Source organism: Amblyomma mixtum, chromosome 1 (assembly GCF_055824585.1).
Source record: "Amblyomma mixtum isolate Tamu chromosome 1, ASM5582458v1, whole genome shotgun sequence".
Taxonomy (NCBI): Eukaryota; Metazoa; Arthropoda; class Arachnida; order Ixodida; family Ixodidae; genus Amblyomma; species Amblyomma mixtum.
In genome coordinates, this window is record NC_143012.1 from 2,727,415 (window position 1) to 2,752,191 (window position 24,777).

Genomic DNA, 24,777 nt, shown 5'->3' on the forward strand with positions numbered 1-24,777 from the left:
ACTTTCCCCATGCTCTGCCCGCCACAGCTGCGGCAGCGTGTTACATCCCACTAGTCGACGCACCACAGCGCGCATTCATACCAATTCTACTTCCGGGCCCAAATGTTTATTTCAGGCTGGTGACGTCACACCGACCAGCCGACATCCGGTAAGCTTCTCGGAGTCGGAAAGTGGCAGGAAATGTTCACGCTACAGCGTCAGAGCGGACGTTCGGAACAAAAGCCATGGGAGGTGTCACACTAATTTAGGTTGCATCGACAGGGTTGTGACGTCACATGCTGAGCTGTGGAATGAAAATGTTCAAAACTCGAGTTGCGGTGTGACTATGAGGTCGCAGCACGACTCATCATGACATATACGGATGTAGGAAAAGAAAATTGCGGCAATTATTTAGGAATCGAAGCCATGGCCCTTCGGTTGCGAGTCAAGCACGCTACCCCACGTTCTTTTCATTTGGTTGAAGGCAGACCATGTGGTAGATCACGTGGTCTCGTATGCTTACCGAAGTGTGTTTAATTAGAACTAACCATGAAAGAAATTAGTAAATAACCATTAACGCTGCGGCGAGCGCAGGACAAACTTAAAAAGCAAGTTTTTTGCAGCGCATCCGAAGATTAGACCCTTCCCATCACAATGGTGGCTCAGCTTAGTTAAAGAAAAAGAAAGCTGGACTTGTGCGTGCCGCCCTCTCCTGCACGGGTTTCTGCAAATGCACGCCCGCAGCTCTGAAGGTCCCAAACACAATAAAGCCTCAGCCACGGTGGGGAGGCCCAGCTCAAGCCCTGAGGATGTTGACAGCGTGGCTTTTTGGGCTTGTTGGCGCGTATTCATAGCGAGACTGCAGCGCAGCAGGGGGCGAGGACACACGAAAAAGGAACAAAAAAACATGAGCGCTAGCTTCCAACGCGTTTTATTTCACACATGCAGCTCATTTATACGCCAAAGGCATGCTATATCACTTGTGCTAACGCTATTCATGCCTTATAAACGATAGTTCTTCATCACGCAAAAGTTAGCGCTCGTGTTGTTCGTTTCTTCGTGTGTCCTCGTCTCTTGCTGCGCTACAGCCTCGCTATGAAAGGCAGTTGGCTGATCGGGCGCAGAAACAGAGCTATGGCCGTAGGAGCCTTGGATTACGGGCCCCTCTCCGTTCGAGGGGCTCAAAGTTCTTTACTCGGTAAAAGGTTTGCGATCATCATCATCGAGCTGTATGCACAAAAACGCGGAGTACGTGCGCTATGTTCAGCACGCTGGCACAATTCTCTAACAGACCTGTCTACAGTTGAAGCACGCCATTTGTTGATGATGATGATAATTTTTTTATGGCGCAAGGGCATCCGTGGCTGAAGAGCGCCAAGGCACATTTTTTCTTTTTTTCCCCGTCCGCCCAAGGTAAGGCCATTCGCCAAGCGTTTCACCCCACATAAGCTGAGCACCAGTCCCAGGGAAACCTCGAGCCCATTATATCACCTGTTGGCGCCCGGCGGCATTGCAGGGTGTCGAACCCCGCATTTCTCGCACGCGAAGCGGATGCGCAAACCACCAGGCCATCGCAGCGGCACAGCACAGCATTGTATAGTTTAGTTACCGTAACCCTCCTGGAGGAAGAGGTCAACTCATCTAATCTAATGCAAAATTAGTACCCGTATAGTGCATTGGCGTAGGAACAGGTACGACCGCGATTGGGATATGAGGAACCAATATATTTGCTTAAAAATTCAATTTCACATTAGATTGCGCTGCGGTATCGTTTCTCATTCCCAGTCACTTATACGGATTAAATGCAACAGCTGTCATACGTCAGCGGGCGAGCAAGAAACCGTAAATGCTTTCTTATTCCTTCCTCTATTTCAGAAGACTACCTGGTCGCATCGGTGTTCGTTCGGAACGCTTAACAGTTATCCAGCGTTAAACTTTTCTGATGACCTCTGGAATAAAGCTAAGCATACATGCAGTTTTCTTTTAAGTTTCTGCTGATTAGGGTAAGGAAATAAACGCAGGCACGAAATTGGGCAACACAGCAGTTGCCTCCGAGCTGCTGCGCACAAGGAGGGTTCACGGAGGAGCCACCATTCACGCCACAGCTTCAAGACGATACGTTACAGGCTGAATAATTGAATCAGCAATGGCACTCACATACTGCTTCCAACTCATTAAATGGCTACTCAGGGGCAGCCTTTTTATCGTCACCACCAGCCAGGTGAGGTCCGCCGCAGGACAAAGGCCATCTTGTGCTGCGCCTGCCATGTTCAGTCTATGCCAGCAAATCGAATCGCACCTCCCTACTCGACTGCCATCAGGCCTCGGCAGGGTTGTGCTTCATTAACTCTCCTATCCTAACTGACCATCCGTTATCTGTTCCACGCAATCCTCGGCCAAACATCCTCTCGATTTCATCCTGGCCATCATTAACCTGCGTTTGGCCAGCATGGCTTCGAGCATTTAAAGCGCTTTTTTAAGCGTCCGAAAAGAATGAGAAGTGTGTGCGCGTACTCACCCTCGTCTGCTTTGTTTGAGGCTGAGAAGCCCAAACCAGATAAGATGAAAGCCAAAACGAAGCCTCCTTTAAGGCGCTCCATTTTCGCTCCACTTGGCTCGACCTCGATGAACAACGCGGCGGAAATTATCCCTTGCACCTCACCAACGCATCACCTCTTTTAAATCAGTGACGCGATTATAATTTACGCAATATTTCTCGCCCAAGCCCCGAGGCGTGCCCTGGCTTTAGCCAGGAACACGGTGCTCAGACACGGACGCAAAGAGGCATTGTTTTCTCAGCTGGAATCGGCTCTTCCTGTGGACTAGAATTGACGCGAAAGAACTGTGCTCAACTGCGTCAACACCTGTCGTGGCTCGGACCATCGCAGCTGCTTGAATCGCGACGTCAGTTTTCTGGTTCTGCAGTTTTTGTTTGTGTTTTTTGTTTAGTCCGAACAAAGGAGAATTCCTCCCATCATCTGTCTTTGGCATCGAGAGCGAAAAGTGCTAGCAGTATACATCAATGCCCTCGCGTGGCGTTCTGCTGTCTCATCTCAGCCGCCATCTGCTGAGGTGCCCCCCTCCCCAGGTCATCTTCTTAGGGGAGAACAGCGGCAGGCAAGGCCAAAGGAGGCTGCTACAGTCGGTACCCAACGACAGCTCACATAAAATTTATCAGCTCATCGGCGCGCATTTGACCAAAAAGACGATCTGCGCCACAAAAATGCATTCATTGCCATAATTATACCTAATCTGAAACTATATGAGCTGATTATGACAAACATATATCAGTCGATGATGTATCGGAAATTTCGCAATTCTTTTGCAGTGGTCCAGGAGTGGATATGACTCACTGCCGCATCCATGCTCTGGACCTCTTTGAGTCCTGGTGTGGAAAATAGGGTTAAAGTTCCAGCGCAGACTAATGAATCATTAAAAAGGAATGCCGTGCTTTAGTGGAGCGCGATTAAGGCTTCGCTGCTGCCAAGGAGTGCTCTTCGCCTGCACCCGAAGCGACGGCAGCTACGCATGGCGCGACAGCACGTTCGCCCAAAGACCTTTTGGCCGCCCGAACGCCGGAGCTGAAATTTTAAGGCGATTCTGTTGTTTAACCCTTTGCGGGATATTTTTCGCCAAATGGATGAAAAAATTTTCACTGCACGAGCGGAGCGCAGAAATGGTTCTCAACAAATTTTACGATTTTAATGCAAACGGTTAAAAGGAAAAAAGTTGGAAATATTTGGCCCGTTGGCACTAAATGGCGAAGAACGCTTTGGCGGGCTATACTTGGTTCGTTTGAAGCGAACGAGTAAAGCTGCGCAGATAGAACCGGACGAAAGGCACACATACGCACAGACAAAGAAGAAACTACTTTAACCACGAAGTCTCTGTGGAAGCTGTGTAGCTTTTGTTTGTAGCCGCATGGCTGCGCTTGTGCGGATGCCAATGAACTAACTCTTTTTCGAAGATACCCCCCGTGGCCTGTATGCTTGATACCGCCGGACCGATGCTCACCAGTGCCTATGCTGGCCGTACGATCTGCTAAGGAGGCAATGAGGCCAGGTTGTTGAGGATTGACCTGCGTCATCGAATGCCCCTTTAATGTAAAGCACGAGGATGACCCTCGTCTGGGCCGCGCCTGGGTTGCCGTTCACTTTTTCCTTCAGCTGAAAGAGGACGTCTTCTGTGGACATGTCTGGCCTGAACCCGAACACAGCGTCAGAGGAAGATCGTTGCGCCTCCAGGCGGGGAGTAAGGCGCGAACACGACGTGCTCAAGGGGCTCCCGATGTACGATGTGAGCGATATGGGTTATGCAGCGACAAGACAATGCCAGGTTTTGGAACCAGGGTTATCTACGCATGCTTCCAGTCTCGCTCAAGTTTCACAAGAGCACAAACTCCAAAAAATTACTCTGTTCATCAGTTAACAACAGCGACGACTTGCTCAAGCAGGCGGGGCCCGTTTGCTTGATGAAATATGCTTCTGTTATTTCTCTCTCAGTCTATCTTTTTTTGCCCGAGTGGTGAGCCTAGGTTTTTTCTTTTTTCTTAAAAAATAGGACAGCATGTACAACTTTTTCAATGTGTCCTCATGTGGCTACCATAACCATTCTTCACCTGCGTCATACGATGTCTCCCCTAACAGCTGGCCTTATGTATCCAAGGCCGCGGCTGAGAGGGATGACGTGAACAATATCAGCGGCACCCTCTCTGAACACAGTTTCATGTTTCTGGCAGCATTCTGTGACATTCCTTTCTTTGTTTCATGGTAATTCCTTATATCCATCGTCTGTCGCACAGTGTCAAGATGGTGGCTGACTGCTGCAAGCTTAGCGTTGTGAAATCTGCACCTTGCAAGTCGCCGCAGATTTGTGACCTAAACAAAGAAAACAATGCCCGAGAACGTATCAAGAAACATGAAAATGTGTTAACAAAGTGCACCGCTGATATTAGACGCAGCTGAATAGCGGTTATGGTGGCCACATTGAAAAAGTTGAAATGCTCTCCTGTTTATTGAAAAAAAAAGAAAAAAAAAACAAGATTCGATGGTCGGCCAAAACACAGATTGCAAAGAGAAATAATATAGGCATATTTCATCAAGAAAACACCGCCTCCCTGCGTGGGCAAGCCGTCGCTGTTACTAAGTCATGAAGAGGTTCATTTCTCCACCGGCCCCGTTTCCATCTCTTTGCTTCTACTTCCTGCGCCCCCTGGCGGTGTTAGCCTTCTCCGAGTGTCTCTCCCGCCGCTGCGTGCTCATAAGCAGTTTTTTTTTTTTTTAAAAGAACTCAGTTGGCGTACTTCACGCCGCTGCATTTTGTCAGAAATGTCACATTTAATAGCTGTAGAACTTTTCGCCGTACCCTTCTCCCGTTATGAAACAGCGGTGGTGGTATTACGGTACAGGCAGAATCAACTTTACGCTATTCAGCAATTGCTCCGTTCGTGCTTCATAGCAAGAAAAAAAATAAATGTATTCCCTTCCACTTACCGAGAATGCAGAAGGCGAGTGCTCCATAAAACTACACTGGAAACGATTGGGCACGGCAGCAACAGCGGCATGCGGATGCATAATCCTTTCGTCTATCTTGTGCAGCTGATTGCCACTACGCTGGTGATATCGACGCCACACCACAACCCTGGCCTCGTGACACAGACCGTACTACTGCAGCCGAGGAACCACTCCTGCTGTTTCCGGCCTGTGACAGCGGTGGTCAACGACACCTTCGGCTACCTACGAGAGACGTCAACGACGCTGTGCATCGACGGGCCCTCCAGCTCTCCCCAGATGGCGCACTGGAGCCCATTCTGCATAAAGCGAGGACAGACCAGCGCGAACATCATTGGGCACGGCAGCAACAGCGGCATGCGGATGCATAATCCTTTCGTCTATCTTGTGCAGGTAAGAAGACGTTACGGCAAATGTTTTCGCTCAAATGATCCGTTTCTTCTTGTGCTGCCGTGCCCAACGCAGCTATGTCCTTTACTGTGTGATCTGGCAATGAAAGTGGCGGAATTGCTATTGTTGGCCGGGGACATCGAGACGAACCCCGGTCCAGATCTCGCTCAGATTTCCAAGCAGCTAGAGGCAATTGCCGGAGACATAAAAAGCATCAAAGAGGAACGACTAGCATCAATTGAAGCTAAATTGGAAAACGTGGCTGCCCTTGACAGAAAAATATTGGACTGCATAGACCAGGTCGCCAACATGCAAAAAGTCGTTGCCTCGCTGGAACTAAAGCTTGATGACTTGGAAAACCGATCGAGGCGGAGTAACCTTTTAGTATACGGCATTACAGAAGATCCTGATGAAAACAGTGAGTCCTTAGAACAGATTTTTAATGAAGACATTGCTAAGGATATCCTTAAAATTCAACCTGTAGCCATTGAACGCATACATAGGTTGGGAAAGCCTTCAGCTGACAAAACCAGGCCTGTAATACTAAAACTTCTTGACTATCGCGAAAAGACACTTGTGCTAAAAAACTGTAGTAAACTCAAAGGTAGTGAATATGCGATCAGTGAAGATTTCTCAGCCCGAGTACGAGACGTAAGGAAAAAGTTGTGGACTAGTGCGAAAGCAATGAAAGATTCCGGGGCAAAGGTTGCACTAGTGTTCGATAAAATACGCATAAACGGTGAAATGTTCCACTGGGATGAAGAAAACAACTGCCGAGTACCCGTAAAAGCACAGACAAACGCGACAACTAACTCGTGTCCCGAGACAAACGCGAGTACTAGCCAAAAAAACGAACATGGCAAAGCACCAAACCTACGCCCCCGTCATCCCACAAAACGAAACAGATAACTTTTGCAAATGTAAATGCGCGAAGTATTCTTAATAAACTTGAGTCACTAGAATCTCTTCTTATCGGCCTCGAACCTGACTTCATAGCGATCACAGAAACTTGGCTTACTAACGATATCAATGACGAAGAAATTGCCCCACCAAACTATGCTATCGTCCGAAAAGACAGGTTAACACGTGGAGGAGGTGTGGCTATACTAATAAACAAAAAAATTCCCTTCACAATGTTACCAGAAGTTGAGGGTGCCGAGGCACTCTTTTGTAAGTTGATATTTGGAACGAACACTGTCACTGTAGGTTGTGTTTACCACAGTCCTTCGGCAGATCAGCCTGCATTGGTCTCACTATATGAATATATGCATCAACATGTTCAAAAATCCAGACTGATCCTTCTTGGGGACTTCAACCTACCAGATATAGATTGGCAAAGCATGTCGTATCGCTCCCCGTGTTCTGAAACCCTTTTTGATATTATGCTTAGTTTTGACCTGTTCCAAGTTATCAACGAGCCCACACGTGTTCAAGGTAGTGCATCTAACATTCTTGACCTCATCTTCCTCAGCAATCACTTCGCGATCGATCAAACCAACGTAGCAGTCCTCGATGGCATATCAGATCATAAGCTAACATTGTGCACCACACCCATTCAAGCAACAGCAGCTCGTACTATCTCGAAAACTACTTACCCAGACTTCACAAACGCTGATGATTCAAGCATACTTAATTACCTAATTTCGGAGTACGAATCATTTGAAGAACTCGCTAATTATCAAGGTACAAATATAGATACGCTGTGGGAAAGCTTCAAGGCCATTGTATCGCACTGCATCAAAAACTTTGTACCATTGAAGACCAAACGAACAAATACACGTAATCCCTGGATAACACGTGATATCATTCATGGGAAACGCAAAGTAAAACTACTAAGGAAATCACTAAAATCAAAAAATGACTATCAGGTAAAACATAAGCTCACGAACGCCATCCGTGAAATGAAAGCAAAAATTATGGCAGCGAAAACAAACTACTTCTCAGTTACGCTTCCTAATTTTTTAAAACACTCCCCTGGAAAATTTTGGAAATACCTCAGCCCCAAAACACAAAAAGACACCTTCAGTTGCCAAGGACAAAATCAAAACTTCGCAAATTCCTTAAATACATACTTCCAATCTGTGTTCACAGATGACGATGGCCGCACACCGGAGAGTATTCACCGCAATCAAACACCGCTAGACATGCCAACAATAACCGAGACAGGCGTTCTGAACCTACTTTTATCAATAGATACAAAAAAAGCAAATGGTCCTGATAATATTCCAAACACTTTTTTGCAAAGATATGCCGAAGTCAACGCGAAATATTTACATTTAATGTTCAATAAATCTTTATCAACCTGTAGTCTAGCTAATGAATGGAAAATCGCGAAAGTTATTCCTATACACAAAACAGGAGGCAAAGATGACGTTTCAAATTACAGACCAATATCACTAACGTGCACGGTAGGAAAATTATTGGAACACATTATACTAAAGCATATCACCAGTTATGTTGAGCAACATAACATTTTATCGCCTGTTCAACATGGATTTCGAAGGGGACTTTCAACTATCACCCAATTACTCGAACTAACACATGATTTATTCCAGAGCATTGATAACCAAAAGCAAGTTGACTTGATTGCACTTGATTTCTCTAAGGCATTTGACAGAGTAAGCCATAAAAAACTAATTAGCAAACTTACATCAACTTTAGGTGACGGCCCTATTATCAACTGGATCGAGGACTACTTAACTAACCGATCTCAGTATGTTGTAGTTAACAATGATATTTCTTCTATTGCGCTCGTTACGTCGGGAGTACCCCAAGGGTGCGTCCTTGCTCCACTTTTATTTCTCATCTTCATTAATGATCTGCCCTCTAACATACATGTTAAAATTAAACTTTTTGCCGATGACTGCATCCTTTACAACGAAATTAACTCTATAAATGACCACGATGATTTAAACAGCGCCCTTCAAGAAGTGGTAATATGGTGTCACAAATGGCAAATGGAACTGAACATTAAAAAAACAGCCTTCTTATCTGTAACCCGTAAAAAACAAAGGTCCGAATATGTGTACAGCATCAATAACATACCGCTCACCCGAGTTCACGAACACAAATACCTTGGATTAATCATTTCACATGATCTAAGGTGGGAATCACATATTAACAGCATAGTATCATCTGCTTTAAAACGATTGTTCTTCCTTAGAAGACGGCTTCGAGAAGCGCCACCGGAGACCAAACTGTTAGCATATAACACATTTATACGATCAGTTCTCGAATATGGAAATACGATTTGGTTTCCCTACACACAACAACTCATTAACAAACTAGAAGGAGTGCAGAGAAAGGCAATTAGATTTATCTTTAACAAATACAGGAGCAGTGATTCACCATCCCAACTACTAAATCAAGCATGTATTCTTACTTTACAGAAACGCGCCAGACTAGCACGACTAAAATTATTGTTCCAATTAGTTCATAACACATTAAACATAGATACTTCGTTATATATATCTGTAGATGAATCCAGACCATCCCGGCATAAGCACCCATTAACCCTTAAAGAGTACGCATTCCGAACCGACTGTTTCAGAAATTCATTTTTCCCGCTTGCCATAAAAGAATGGAATAGTTTGAACCCCTCTATTACTACTAATGCATCTTTGCAGAAATTTGTAACTTTGGTAGAAGAACAGTTGAGCGATAATTAAATAGATAATTAAATCATAATTATTTAAGTACAACAGACCACTCGTATCACTGCATGTAACAGCATCTTTATGAACATATTACTTACAATGTATAAAATTGCACCCTTTTCTGTGAAAAATATTCTCTCGTTATGTGTTTTATTTTCTGTTATCTGTGTTTTTTTTTCCCCATACTCATGTAATTACTTGAAAATAACAGTGTTTTTAATGTATACCATTCCATTTGTATTCGCTTTGTACCTTCTTACTATATGCCCATCCTGTAAAAATCCCAATGGGATTGACAGTATGTGAAATAAATAAATAAATAAAGGGGTTTCATCTCAAGGTGACATCGACGAAAAGGAACAAAATCACTTAATCCATTTTTGTAGAATCTAGAGCATGGAGAGAGAATCTTTAATCACAGGAATATCAGTACGATAAGTGAAAAACCAGCGGAAAGGACGCGTTGACAGGAAGAAGTACACAGGACAACGCTGTCCTGTGTACTTCTCCCTGTGAACGCGTCCTTTCCGCTGGTTTCCCACTTACCACGCACCAGCTGGCCCAACAAGCTACGCTTCTTCAATATCAGCACGAACTCGCCAGCTTACTCGAGCAGTGGCAAGAACTAAAAGAAGGGATAAACAGGCCGACAGTGTGTGTTTCGGTTCTGAGGCATCCTTTATTGCGCATCCCCAGCCGAAGTCAGCAACGCAGCAGACTGACCTCAGTTCCGGAGATAATTCCATCCTTATTGTAGTAGCAATAGGTTTTCGTCATGTTTTTTCTGTCCCTGCACGAAATGAAGGAATAAGAACGCAAGATTAAGAAGTATATTTACCAAAACACGATTTCACAGAAGAATAAATTGCTAAAGCGATTGTCAGAAAGACATCAAGTTCCTTGTGTTGTAATGTACCCCGAAAATGGGTGCTGCCAAGAAAGCTGATACATCTAAAAATACAATTAAGCTCCGCCAAGAGGAAGGTTATGCTTAAATTTCGCCACTCTATGCGCATATATGACCTCCAACATCACAGAAGAAGTGCGCTCTAGGGGTTGCCAACTTGGGCCAGCAGTGCACGCCGTCCTGGGCATGGTGGTGGTGCGTGGGTATACTCTCGAATCTTCCCTTTGTGAGTGAAAGAGAGGGTAGAAGATGGAGGCACTCAGCCCAAAGAGGTAGTATATCTAAGGGTAAGTCTAGAGAAGCCGTATGAGTAAGCCACGCACGCAAGACCAGCTTCTATGTCGCCGGTCTGTTATATGTATTGCTGGCCAAGTTATCTGATTCCACGTGTGAGTTTACCAGCGCGTGCCCGAAAAGCATGAAGCGTCAGCGATGAGAACTTGTTTGAAACCGTTCGGAAGACAAGGTTTTTGATTTGCTGCGTAAACAACAGGAACGTATCTGGACGATTTTGTCGATTTCTCAAGTTAAACATGGAGCGGAGTTGTTCCGATGACAGTGTCGGTGGTGCCGTCTGTTTCAGAGGCTCAATACAAACGCAGTAGCGGCGCCCAACAAACGTGTGAAGCGATCCTTCCTCAGACTCGCCGCTGCACAGAGAAGACAAGTGTTCGGCGCACTCACTGCGTTCTCAGGGGCTCGTTCATGGGCATAATCTCGACGTATCGCAGCAGCATGTTCTTGCGGAAGAGGAAGAAGCGGCTGCTCGTGTACCTGAAGGAAACCTGCCGCAGTTTGCCGATGTACGTATCGGCCTTCACGACGAAGTTGTTCCTCACCGCTCCGAACAGCCTCAGGGGCCTGCACGCGTGCAGAGAGAAAAAGCAGGAAAGCATTCACTCCAGATTTGTCTCAACACAAACAGGGACAAAAGTGCAGTGTTTCTCGGAAGCTCTCAGAGTACCTCCCGGGTGACCAGGAATAGACGCCTAGTCTTCCCGACGGGCTCAGATATTTAGCCATATAGATACTTAAGCTAGTGAAATGCCCCCCCCCCCCCCCCCCCCCCACACACACACACACACACAGACACATCTAACGCAGGTATGGGAAGTGGTTCTCTTGCCTGTATACGATATAACTAGGTGCGGCCGAAAGCTGTCTGGCCACGAATATATTACACTGAAAGCAGAGCAGAGGTGCCCTTCGAGGAGTGCTGTGAGGATGTGCTAGGAGACTCGGGTGTTCTCGAGTGATGTGCGACTGAATCGAATTCTCCAAGAAAAGTTAGGATAGTAAGCTTCAGTCCCATTAATGAAAGGCTGCCTCGAATCCAGACGTGAAAAGAGAGTTGATCGAGTCTAAGGATAAAAGGTCATGGAGGGGAAAGTTGCCGGAGGTGTAAAGCCGAACATCTGGAGTATCGAAGGCATTTCCAAGGTTTTAGAAGGTAAGCCATACGCAGTGAAAGGCCAACTGTGCAGGCCATGAGAGCCATGAGAAAGTTGTGCTGCAGGACTACGCGGGAAATACCATCGGAAGGCCGGTTCAACGCCAGTCCTTTCTGCACCACTGCGAAGAACCCAGGGCACATTTTGTTTTTTTAATCTCGTTTGGCGCGAACCCAGCAAGTTCGCATGGCAGCCCTGGTTACTGGAGACCCTTAGCGGTGCAAACTTCTTTCCTAAGTAGGGAAGCGCAACTCGTCGGGTCACGGACGCCAGACACCGAGCGAGCTCGGCCTCAGTGCTTAGGCCCTTAACGAAGGAAATAGTGGGGCTGTGAAATGAAACCACACACAGTACTTGCACTGTCTTTCGAGACGCGTCTGAAGAAGCGACAGAACGACGGTGCTTTTCTTTGACGCAGAATGCGGGAACACCAAACCCCGAAGAGGTGCCGCCACTGGACAGGCTCATTTTCCGCGGACGTTCTCCCAGACGGTGTCGGCACTTCTCCCCTCACCAGGGCGCGGTTCACGCGGTCACCAAAGTTGGCGGCGTTTCGACGGAGGCCACACGCAAAAGGCGCCCGGATCCGGAGCCTCTCTCTCTATTCCTTCTTCCACTCCCTTCTTTCACGGCGCGACTGGGGAGTCCACCGAGAAGTGACGCCATCATCCCATTTCCTCAAACTGCGCTCAACTAGCGAGGAGGTGCAGAGGGAAATCGAGAAGGAGAGAGAGAGAGAGCGGGTGCATCGCAGCCTCTTGCACACACCGTTTCAGACAAAGGGGCGCAGTTGTGGTGCTCAAGGAGCTGCATACGCGCAGAAGGAAAATGAACAAAATATAGCTCAGACTAGAAACACCGCCAATATTCTCAGGGAGGCTGGAAAGAGAAAGATTTGGTAAGGCTGGAAGCTTTCATTATCCGTCAAGGTTGCCGGGTGGGGCAGCCTTTGCACTGTGTTTCCCATTGTTATTGCGTAGCCTTGGAGCTGAGTGGACAGCTCTGGACGGTGTGCCTTTGTGTAGAGCTGCCTACGTTTAGTGTTTGTCCCTCTGAGGTTTTAAAAAATACGTTAATGATCCTTAGCAAAATTCACGGTGAAATTTTTGAAACGATACGGGAGAAGTGTTTTAACGACCAATGGCAAGATGAATAAAAAATGTATGCCTGCTTCGCAGTCATGCAGTCCCTACATTATTGCGCAAGAGGTCTCAGATCCCTTGTCAGTACTGGTGGGGGTCCGAGGGACCCCCTGACTTTAAGCACCGCCTGTTGCTGAGGCAGTCAATGCATAGCAAAGAATGCGAGAGCCAAGGAGGGAATGACACCAAGGGAAGGTACACAAGACAACCTCGAGTCGTGTGTCCCTTCCCTTGGCGTCACTTGCTGTCACATTCCTTACGATGAATAAACACTTTGGATGCCTCAATGCTGACAAGCATACACGATACCTCGCAGTAGGAAAAAGGCAGAGTGTTTGCACATGCAACCGAAAGTTTGGGGGGGGGGTGCCAATATGACATCACATGTTTCTGGACCAGCTGCTCTTATAGCGCGTGCATACGGGACCTTCTAACTTGAACTGTTGCTGTCCACGGTACGTACTCTTCGTTGACCTTGATGGTGGCTTTTCCTCTGTCCCCTTCCAAGATGAGCACAAAGTATCCCGTGGCGAATGTTTGTTCCGTCCTCCAGAGCACGATGTTCACGAAGAAGGGAAACGCTGAAGGGAAGCGACGCAAGTCATTAAACGGACGTAAAACAGCTGTGAACACATCAGAGAAATTACTTGGATAGCGCAGATATATGGCTGCAGCGCATCTCGCTTCGTCGCGCCGTTCGTATACCATTAAAGTTATTTATACCTCTAACCCGCCCATGTTTCCCTAGCTGCGCATCGTTTCCTCCCAGCGGAAGGAAGAGGAGGAGCAATTACCGCAGAAGGGCGCCGCGTCCATGGTGTGCAGGTACATGCGGACGGACGTGTTGTCGGCGGGCCGCCACAGGTCGGTGCGCATCCCCATCCGGGCGCAGAGGCGGCCGCTGCGGCCGCAGTCGGCGCAGCGGCCCCGGCGGAAGGAGTCGTACGAGGGGCAGGCGAACGCCAGCGAGGTGCAGTGCTGCTCCGTGATGCTGTCCAGGAAGTACTCGACGGCACGCTCGTGGTTGCACACCACCGAGCGGGCGGCTGCGCCGTCGGCAGCGCTCATTCGCGCACTACGCCAGCATACCATTGTGGCACCGCGGAGGTCTGAGTTAGGTATCTAACGCACTGTTTCCACCAAAGAGGTGTAACTTAGATTAGCGTCCAACTTTGCTTAGAGAAAAATGCAAAATCGAAGACCAACTGCTTCAGAAAAGCGTTGAAACCTGCTCAAATAAAGTATTCTGTACATCTGAGCACCCTGAATGCTGTCTGTACGTCTCACATATATGACAACCGCGGCCATAAGGGTGCCGTTTAGTACCAACTTGAGCACTGGGCCACGAATCTGGGTAAGCAACAAATAGGTGCACTATAATGGCTGCAGACACGGTCACCAATAACGAGGACAGAGTCCGACCGCTCTACAAAGTCAGTATAATGTCTCTACGGCGTCGATGGTTTGGCGACATAGCACGTGTTACGGACTATATGTGAAATACAACGGCACTCCAAGACAAATTACGAGCTACAGTCGCGAAACTCTGCTCCCAAGTTCTTCTCTTTGGCTAAGCTTTCGAAGCAAGTTGATGTGTGAGTCGAACTCGGCCACTGACATTGTGCAGCTCTTCAGCTCCCCTGTTTCACTTGAGATGTTCTGAAATTTTTTAAAATAGACTTTTTGGTTAGAAAAGCGCTTTTTTTCGGCGTAGCATGGCCAGAGGTGTAGCGCATCAGACTGCAGCTAGGACTTGATAAATAACAAACTGATTAACTTTCATTAGTAAACTTTTCAAATGTTACCGTTAGTCTCGATAGTTATTGAGAGGCGTGCAGCGTACCGTAAGTAATATCCATATGAGTTTTTATAATTTCGAAAACGCAGTTACCCTCGGTGCTGTGGCCCAACGAATTTCGCCTACACGGCGCCAAAACACACAGCGCTTTCCAGAAGACTGCAGGCAAAGCAACCCCGCCAGTGAACGCAGCTTGTCAAAAAAAGCCACAATTTGTTGGGCCACGTACAGCGTCGAGAAGAACTGCGTTTTCGAAATTACAAAAACTCATATGGATATTACGTACTTATGGCGGGCCACACGCTTCACAATAAACAAAGAGACTAAAGTAACTGTTGAAAACTCAATCAGCTCAGTATTAGTTAATCAGCGTACTGGTTAGCACGTCTTAGCTGTATTGCGATGCGCTGCATCGCTGACAGTGCTATGTCGAAAAAAGCGCTCTTCGAACTCAAAATCCTATTCTTAAAAATTGTGGGACATCTCAAGTGAAGCACCAGGTATAATTCATTTGCCTGCCGGCAGGTGACGCAACAGTATAGAGAGCTCGCATTTTTCACTAATAACGTAATCAAGGGTTCGACAGAATCCTGTCTGGCGAGGGAGAGGCATAGTGGTAAAATAAAACATACACTCGCCAAAAGATGGTTTATAAAAACTTGACGTTTCGGGACCCGTACGGGTCCCTTGTTCACAATGAATGATGGACGGAATGGGCCGCTTCTTATATGCGCACTTGACAACGCAGTGAGTATTTTACCACTTTCACTAATAACGTAACGTCCTCATTTTCATTTCTTTTTTTTTTTTTTGTCATGAAATGCGGGACATGTGGTATATTCTAAGCAGCTCTAACCAACAAAAACCATAATTTTTATGTTATTCGTGGTACCAAAAGTCTAAATTCAGGAGTGGCACTTCGATAACGGTTTGAGTAAGAGCCTCAAAAAAAAAAAAAAAAAAGCACTGCAGATAAAAGTGCACAAGAAGCACGACACAAGTCATACGCGGACCGGGAAAAGTCAAAAGAAAGGAATACGCGACATCGGTCGTTCCCCGCTGAACATTCGCAGACCCCCGGGAGTCCTCGCACCCCTCCTGGAGCAGCGGTCAAGCGATGCGCCACTGCCCTGCGACGTCTCAGCGACGGCAGCGAAATCTCGCGACAAATCCTCAATTCAACCGCCACCTGCCACGGTGGCAAGCTTGCTCGCCATCCGGTGGGCACGTTGTGACGACGCCACTAGGTCACCTGACGTAGTTGGCCCACCTAGGTTGCTTATCTGGGGATTTTTCGTGGATTTCTCGCTCAGGGTCAATAACGACGACGTCGGTTTCTCTGCGATATGAGTATGCTAAAAAGGAGTAAATTCCGTGAACACCCCAAGCATTCTAACCGCGGCAGTACTTCGACGAGTGCGAAATGTCGAAGCGCTCTCATGTGCGTCGAAATCCGCTCGAGAGAGCGCGTAGCCGCGCAGCTCTCGCTCACCGTCCACGATGCCCTTGGTCAAGACGGCCAGGATGCGCGAGCCCGTGGAGCATCCGGGCATCTTGAGGCCGCCATTGGGATAGAAGTCCACGTGTCCGACCGCCTGGTGCATCCCCAACCCTTCGGCCTTGTCTGGAAGGAGGGAAATACTGCAAGGATTCGCCCTGTCCCACCTGGACGACCTTCTCATGCACGCGAAGGCCTATTCACGGATTCCAGGGCAGTCAGCTGAAACACCTCGCCGCTGAGAGCGGCCGACAGTCCGAAAGAAAGCGTACACCGCCAATGCCATGCATGGCCGTTTTTCTTCACTCGTAACCATTTCCCGCCGTGATCCTCTGCAGTGCACCCTCGCCAGAAGAAGACTACGGCACTAATATGAAGAAGGTTTCGAGTGCACGCTATTTGTAGAGAAGGGATGATTTACAGGATTCCGCTCACATGCGGGTAAGTTTACACTGAACAGACAGGAAGCCGTCATTCGAGGCAACTCGCTTGAAAAATACACCCGATCGAATCCTGATTCCCCCCTTACTTGAAACTGTGGTTCTTGATAAGTTCAGTCAGCGTAGCCCGCGAGTTGAAGGAAGCCTTCTTTATCAAAAGAAAGGGCTTAGAGTGTGTCAGTGGCACATGAAAAATTATTGCATGCGAGTGAAGTTGCGTTTTTATAAGAGAATTGTTAAATTTTAGATGTTGACCACGCATGCCCGATTCAATGAAAGTGATGTTTTATTGTTTTTATAGTTAAGTCCGTTACAGTTTTTCGCTACACCGTGTCACGTTCATTCGGTGCATACTTTCCTAGTATTCATTTTGGCAGAGTTTATCGGTTTTACCCACGCCACCTTGTTAGAAATGTATTCTATCGGTTTTATGGCTCTTCTCACGATGTGACATTAGCTGTTATATAGTCGCCCAGAGCACGTTATTTTTTGTGTCATACCTTTTCAGATTTCGCCGTCTTTTAGCCTTATCTCCGAGTTATGTCTTTGATCGCTTTCATGGCCCTTCACACCATGCGAGGTTGGCTGCACCTGATTACCTCCGCCGCTGTTTTGCTATATATTGTGCACGTTTCCCTCAATAAGAATAAGTTGAGCGCTCTTTCCTATCCCACCTCCGTTGGGCACCTTCTTTTGCGCCGCTTTACGCGGTGATCTGGAATTCGGCACGATCATCCCCCGTTGAAAAACTGAGGAGCGCTAAGTTGGATTGATGCGGCTTCTCTTCCTGTGTGCTGTCGTTCTGCGGCTTGGAGCACAAACTGCAACGCTACGACCGACACTTGCCGCTTCACTAAGCCACTGCTGACCGCCGCCACCAAGGTGCCATCGCCGGTGCTACAGCAGCAGGCGGCAGGAGAGCGGTAACGCCGACGCTGGACACAATCGTGGTCCTCCCAATGCTTCAAGTACCTACCGGACAGATGTCGTCACTTACATATGTCGAACACCGATCCTCCGTCGGTGTGCACAACGTCGACCAGCAGCGCATCGGTAGGGTCAAGTCGCACTTCCTTCGGCATGTGCTGGAAGTAGGGATCGGCAGGATCCAGGCCTGAGGGACGAATACGGTGTATTTGCATTTTGAACCTCTTCTCCAGTTCACTTGGCAGATTTTTAAAAAATGCCCACAGAGGCAAAAGACGCTCGCCTGTGATACGCCCGAGCCTTGCAAGTTTTTCACCAGCGTAACCGGCCACGTGGGCGCCTAAGCTGTGACCCAAGATGTGGAATGTCTCCTGCTTCGCGCCGAACGCTTTCTGTGGAGATGAAAGAAACGCACAGCGACGTCTTTTTGGACCAGTGGCAGCGTGCCTGAACGATGACGTCAAGGCACTCCCTCTGTCGTCACCAGCGGCAACAGGTTCAGCACCGGAAAGTGCGTGCTATTCCTGGTCGCCGTTTGTGAGGGTCTTCCCAAGACATCCAAAAGTGAATGTGCCAGTAACCGTGCGCTCTGAGCGCCGCGTTTGACCACTAAAACCTTGCAAGTAAAGGATGTGGTTCTCGCCAGTTCTTTCTGGCATGCCTCTGCGATTCTTGGTAAGCAGGATTCTGGCGCTCACTTCTCGCATACATGTTTCAAGAACATAATGGCTTGGCCTTTCCTTTGTTGTGCCGTGCTTACCTCGACCTTGCTGACCAGCAGTGCAATCTCGGCTCCAACCAGGCGGCTGTTGGCTGAGGCCTGTGTGTAGGGGAGGGAGTTACCTCCTTGCCAGTCGACTAGGATGACGTTGTAGTCCCCCACCATGAGAAAGGCCTTCTTCATTTCCTAGGGATGAATCGCGAAGGGTGGCGCGTCAGTGTGTACCAGTTGCTGGTAATTATTCAGTGCGCGCGTTGTTTGTGCATACGGGCCACTTCCCTACTCACTTTGGAGGGCTCACAGCGAGTTCGTAGACGTTTCTAATGCACCTGCCTGTGATGTGTGTGTAAGGCAGGAATCCTGGATAAAACAGTGTGTAGGTGCAGAAGCCGGACACTAGCTGCTGCCCGGGACAGCCCCTGCACTGCGATACACTGCTCCCTCCGAGGCCTCAGCGCTGAACATTGAGCGTCTACCACGGCTTCCAGCTCGGCTCATCAATACCAAGAACCTGCACGGTAGAGAACTGTCCTCTTTGCCCAACTGCAAGTTGGGTGATCTGGAAGTTTTTCCGAAAGGACAGTACAATACCTCATACAGCTCAGGCCTAACACGATAGCGTCTGTACTTGATGCCCTGGCACCACTGCGGCCTTCAAAAATAAATTACAACTCGATGGCCAGAAGATCGAAGACAGCGAGATCACAGTGAAGCAGCGAAGGGGGCTCAGGCCGGCGCCAACTGGCATCCCAGTAGCCCTTCCCTGCACTCGTTCTTACCGTCATCCACGAGGCGAAGAATATCGTGTCCATCCAGCCGTGGACGAGCACCTTGGTCGGCCAGCTGGCATTGAAGGTAACTTTGGCGACCTCCTCCGGAGCTGAGGACCACTTGAGAACATCTCCGCGCTTGGGGTTGGCACGCGAGTACACCAGGAACCGGGTGTCGATGTGCTCCCGCTCTTCGGGAAAGAAATTGATGGGCCGATAGATCTCGTGGAAGAAGGGGCCATTCGTGCTGAAGCACCCGAGTTCCGTGAAGCACCTCTCGTTCTCTGAAGCTGTTGGAACACACGGCCAATCGAAACACGCCGCTCGTCACGCCCTACTAGGGAACGGTTGTTTGTACATAGCGCGCCTGTCACGGCGATATCTTGCAACGACCGCACGTCGCAAGGTACACCCGCATTACACGAACGCGAGAACCATTTACAGCCGCCAAAGAAGCGACGCATTTCTCTAAAACTCGTGCCTTCAGGCCTTCATGTTTTTCACTCGTTTTTCTTCTCGCTGAGATTAATTTCACTGTAGCTCTGATTATTGGTTACATCACCGAGCAGTATTCGTTGCTGTGGGACACGTCCACGAACCAGTCATAAAAAGAAGAAAAAAAACAACGGGGAAACACGGCATGGTGCGCCACTGGCGGAGTATCGCGAGTGCTTCACGAGTTGCACTGGGCCTGCGCAAGGTGCGCTGAGAGGAACACGGAACGCAGGTCCAAGGAACTTCCGGTGCTCCTCGTAGGAAAATACGCCAGCTGATTAGTATGCCGACTTCAGAGTTGCTCCATTTCGCACAGCTACGGTCACTATTGTCAAGACAATGTAGAAACCCCAGCAAAATGAAGAGGGGCACTTAGTTCAAAGTAAACAAACAAATTTATTGCTTCCGCATCTAACAAGGCATTAAAGGTATCATGCGCCCAGAAAAAAAAAACTTAGAAAACAAAACAGAATACAGATATCACTTAAAATCGTTAACAGCGGCCTGATAAGTGTTCTCCTTGATACGCCGCTTCGTAATGTTCCACTTAAAGTAAACGAAGTACTCACTGACGTGTTTGGTCTGTTGCAGTGGTGTAGCAGTCCAGAGCAGCGTCAGAACCAAGGTTCCAAGACGGCTCCCCATGACTACGGCACCGCTACTTCGAAGACACGCATAAAGACGCCGAAATGCACGGCATCCTGTCAGCGAACGATGCTTTGTAACAGTGAGAAATATTCATATGTATTGGGCGCGTACGCAACTTATGATCTTCATTGTTGGGACTAATAGGCTAATTTTCGCATAGCTTGTTCGCTCTTCCAAGCGTCAGCGTCGGATAAAACTTTCAAAAGCAAAAACAAAATGACAAAAGCAATCGTCCTCTACGAGGCACTGGAGCCGTATTTTTAGCCGTGTCAACTGCAAAGCATGTCTGTTTTTCTTTAAAACGCATTTTTTTTAACGATAGAGACGAAAAAACTTCACGGAGAACAGTCGGCACAAACAGGCTTGGCCACCAAGAAGAATTGTCCTTGTTTAGAATAGTGCCACACGTCACAGCTTCCAGTATTTTTCCGTTCCATTTCTTCTCTTGATTGTCTCGGCTTCTCGCACCATCTGTCGTTGCCCGAACAATCGCTTCGGCGGGAGAAATGACTCCACCAGCCGTCACACACACACATTTTCTGCCGATGTGAACCCCAGTCAGCCACGAAAAGACGTGCGAAACATGTCAACAAATCCCGAAAGACGTGAAAGAGGCGAGATATTTCTGCACAAGCGTGAGTCACTCTTCGTATTTTTTTCTTTATCCATTGAGCCAGATTGTTCTTGCCAGAAACCGATGCAATTTCTCGGACCACTGACCTCCAGAATCGCGAATGGCTGTGCGATAATGAAAAAACGATGCGATGTACCCTAAAGCGTTTGTTGCTTTTATTTTTAATCTCAGGAAGATTAATTTTGGCCCTATGGCGACTACAAAGTGTGTTGGGCATTTATCATAAGAAAATCGCCACATCGTACGCGCCGGACATAAACTTGAATTCAACAGGCTCATCTTGAAGTACAACATCGGGGTTGTTCACAAGGAAAATACGCGTGTCCAAGAGCGCAACTTTCAGTCCTTGTTACGCAGGCTATCAGCAGCCGCTTTCATGTCGCGATAGGTGCACCTCAAATATTTCCACGCCTAACCCACTCCGTTTCGAGCAATCCGAGAAAGAAAAGAAACGGTGTCTGACGGGTATGTCAGAGAATGACAGAACCAGGTTCAGATGTTTCCGGCAGCGTGTCGATGGACTGCATTATACGATCACCGGTCATCGTCGTCCGGAGATTGCGACGGTCACAGCCCCTGCAGGCTGGTGCAACTACTAAGTGTTCTACCGATTTTTCTTTACGCTACAAGCCCCGCATTAACTTGTGCGAAAAGTAGCGCGGGAAGGCAAGCCCTTTTGACGGTCACCACGCCAGGCGCTCAGCCCGAGGTGCGTCAGCATGGAAGGAATGGAATTTTAGCGGGAAACAATGATGAGCCTTCATCATGGCGAACAATAGCTGAGGGCATATTTTTCCTTTGAATTAGCGGTTTTTGAAGAAAGGAAAGAGAGAGAAACGGGTGCCGTAGTGGAGGGCTCCGCAACAATTTCGACCACCTGGGGATCTTTAACGTGCATTGACATCGCACAGCACAGGGGCGCCTCCATCGAAACGCGGCAGCCACGGTAGGGTTCGAACCCGGATACTCCGGCTCAGTAGCCGAGTGCCCAAACCACTGAGCAACCGCGACGGGTTCTCGGTACTCAGGTGAATTTAAAAGCACTTATTCGGCACTTTTCTGACGTCCGGTACAGCCTCGGGTCCGGTATGCTTCCCTACACGGACGAAGGTTGGTTATCGAGCCGAGCTTATGGGAGAATTGTTATGTTATCAAAGAGATCCTGCAGACAAAAAGCGCCGTGATAGAACATGTGGGTTTTGATGGGAGGTTGCACCATTCATGATTGGCCTCACCACAAAGGCCCCAGCCAATGACTTACATGAGCGTGTTTTCTATTCTTACCTATCCATCAGGCTTTCGCTCCCCCTCCACCTTTTCCTCACCCTGCGGCCCACCCTGCTACCGAAACAGACTTTGAACCCGGGACAGACGCTTCCTCGTTGCCTGATGCTCTACAGCCGTCGGAAACAGCTGATGTGAGCGCAGGCAGCATTTTACGGGGCCAGCAAACCTCTCGGGACTGGCTTCCAACAGATGCCGCTGGTTGCTGAGGGTCCGGGAAAGGTGGGAATGGCCTTCCCTTCAATTTATGCTATTGTCGACTCGATTCTATTCGACCTTGCTGGCTTCCTGTCCGAAGCATCATTTTTAATTCCATGCACACGTAGACGTGAACAGTCGCGGTCAGAACAGTTGCAGTAGTAACTGTTCCTTTTCGTCGCGTACAGGAAGTAAAAGAGTTCACTGTGCGCAAGACCAGCAGCGACATTTTCGCCGCGAGTGTAATTCCCAAAGCATACATAAAATACTCGTCAGTACGAATGCTAAGCGCTTGGAACGGCATTGGAGTCTGTAGGAAGGACACCAGGAATTTCAGGAAACGGGTTTTGAGTAGTTTGGGGAGTTATTTTTCAGCGTAACGATAACGGCCTTGAGGCCGCTGAAGCTGGTGCTTATGTGTCCGATGTCGCCGTTTCGAAGACACGGTCGATGCAAGTGTTTCTAGACGTGGCGACGGTTCCTGCGGGGGTGGTCCAGTCGGAACATCAGGAGGTCTTGAAGACTGTTGCAAACAATGAATCAGTAAGCAAAACTGCCTCGGCTCATGCGTAAGGACTTCCCATAAGCCGTCTGCCAACCCAAACACTCATTTTCACAGGCGTGCGTGTGCCAGCCTGAGATGTGCACGGAGAAAGGCGAAGGACGACGCGGCATCGCCTGGGCAGCAGGGGTCGAGGGGGAGCCGCAACTGCCCCTTCGCCGGGTGCAGCAGGAGGCCTGCTGCGGACAACACCACGGAGCCCAGGGAAGAGCTCCATTCCCGAACCTGTACCCACGTTGCTCCTCCTGCCAAACCCGCCTCGAGCAAATTTTCTGGAAGGTTTTCGCACCAAGTCTCCTTCCAAGCTCGCGTAGTTGCAGTAATCCCTCTTGAAATGACGGAAGAAGCGAGTGCGAACTGCGACAGGCCCTAATGTACGAGCCGAACGCATACCTTAGGCGCTGCACGAGGCCCACCCTCTCATCTCGAGGCGCCATTCTCCCGCTCCTCGTTCACGAGCACCCCACAGGAGCGGGACACCAGCGATTCAAGCCAGCCGCAATGCGTCCTCAGAGGCGCGACAGCGAGTGCAGTAAACCGGCTACAACTATCCCACTAAACTGAACTGGGTGCCATTAGCACAGGAGACCGGCACCTCAACCCAGCCCCTGCTTACTGGGGCTTACCTCTCGACTCGTCGATTTTTTTACCCTCGCAAGCAGGCTGCGGGCGCGCTCCTACTCTCGACACCAGTCGCCATCTGTCGGCGCGCGCGTCCCGAGGGACAGCGGGTCGCGCCGGCGCCGCGCGGTGAACGCATGTTTACGTGTTCGCTTCTGCCGTTGTTGTGCTCCGTCAGCTAACGTATGAGGGTGTGTGCTGTGCGTCACTACTCACATTTTCCCTCTTCCAGACAGTACTGCGGTTATCTTGCGCGCAGTAACTCGTTAACGTGAAATCCGAGGGTAGTCGACCAGGTAGTGTACGGACTGGAAACCAGCACTTCTAAGCAGATTTCTGCGCTGTCGTGTCGTTTGTTGTCGCCTTTTACTTTAGCTATCATCTATGATAATTTTATGCATCAGAATGTATATCTATTGATTTGACTCAGTGGAGTAGTAACTGGATAGGCGAGCTGCAGACTGAAGGTTGTCTCGACGGAGTGCGTGTTTCCGATCACCAGTACGTGTTCGGCATCCTTGCGCTGAGCTTGCTTTTGTTCCCATTAAACACATTTCATGTACACGATTGTAAGCACGACCGCTACCAATTTCAGCTGCTTTTTCCGCACGCATGTCAGACGAATCTGGGGGTAAAGGTTTATCTATAGTATTTTTCTGCTGCTGGTATCTACCTCAGTTTGGTTTGGTTTCATAAGGTTTTACGTGGAAAAGCGACTCAGGCTATGAGGGACGCCGTAGTGGAGGGCTCCAAAAATTTCGACCACCTGGGGTTCTTTAACGTGCGCTGACATCGCACAGTACACGGGCCTCTAGAATTTCGCCTTCATCGAAATTCGGCCGCCGCGGCTGGGATCGAACCCGCGTCTTTCGGGCCAGCAGCCGAGAGACGTAACCACTGAGCCACCGCGGCGGGGCGGTATCTACCTTAATCATAGGAAAATATGCGCGATTTCATTACATTTTCCACACTTAGCTAAAGGGCTACGCAACGCTCTCACACGCGGCGAGAGCTCCTGAATAAAATAACGCGACTTCGGACCTGAGAATTAGTGAAAGCTGGATTAGCTGCTCATATATATTCAAGCTTTGATAAATTAAGTTCAAGTACGTTTTTATGCACCAGGTTGCATAAAACATGACAAAA

General features: G+C 48.5%; 1 protein-coding gene across 1 annotated transcript; it reads right to left on the reverse strand.

The window, feature by feature from the left end:
• Positions 1–10,198: 10,198 nt before the first annotated feature.
• Positions 10,199–22,931, reverse strand: LOC149365256 (pancreatic lipase-related protein 2-like). The gene is made up of 10 exons (XM_089541357.1): positions 20,254–22,931; positions 19,199–19,479; positions 18,459–18,605; positions 17,982–18,090; positions 17,769–17,885; positions 16,326–16,457; positions 13,830–14,081; positions 13,499–13,616; positions 11,127–11,303; positions 10,199–10,325 (listed from the first exon to the last, which is right to left on the reverse strand). The coding sequence occupies exons 1-10, from the start codon at positions 20,327–20,329 to the stop codon at positions 10,238–10,240; spliced, it is 1,497 nt and encodes a 498-aa protein (XP_089397483.1). The 5' UTR covers positions 20,330–22,931; the 3' UTR covers positions 10,199–10,237.
• Positions 22,932–24,777: the final 1,846 nt, after the last annotated feature.

What these genes read in the sequence shown, in the direction of transcription:
- LOC149365256 (XM_089541357.1), bottom strand. Translation starts at nt 20,329, where the DNA reads ATGGGGAGCCGTCTTGGAACCTTGGTTCTGACGCTGCTCTGGACTGCT. An exon ending in GCAACAGACCAAACACGTCA is followed by an intron (nt 19,480 to 20,253) that starts GTGAGTACTTCG and finishes GTGTTCCAACAG; the next exon opens with CTTCAGAGAACGAGAGGTGC. An exon ending in AAGGCTCGGGCGTATCACAG is followed by an intron (nt 17,886 to 17,981) that starts GCGAGCGTCTTT and finishes TTCGTCCCTCAG; the next exon opens with GCCTGGATCCTGCCGATCCC.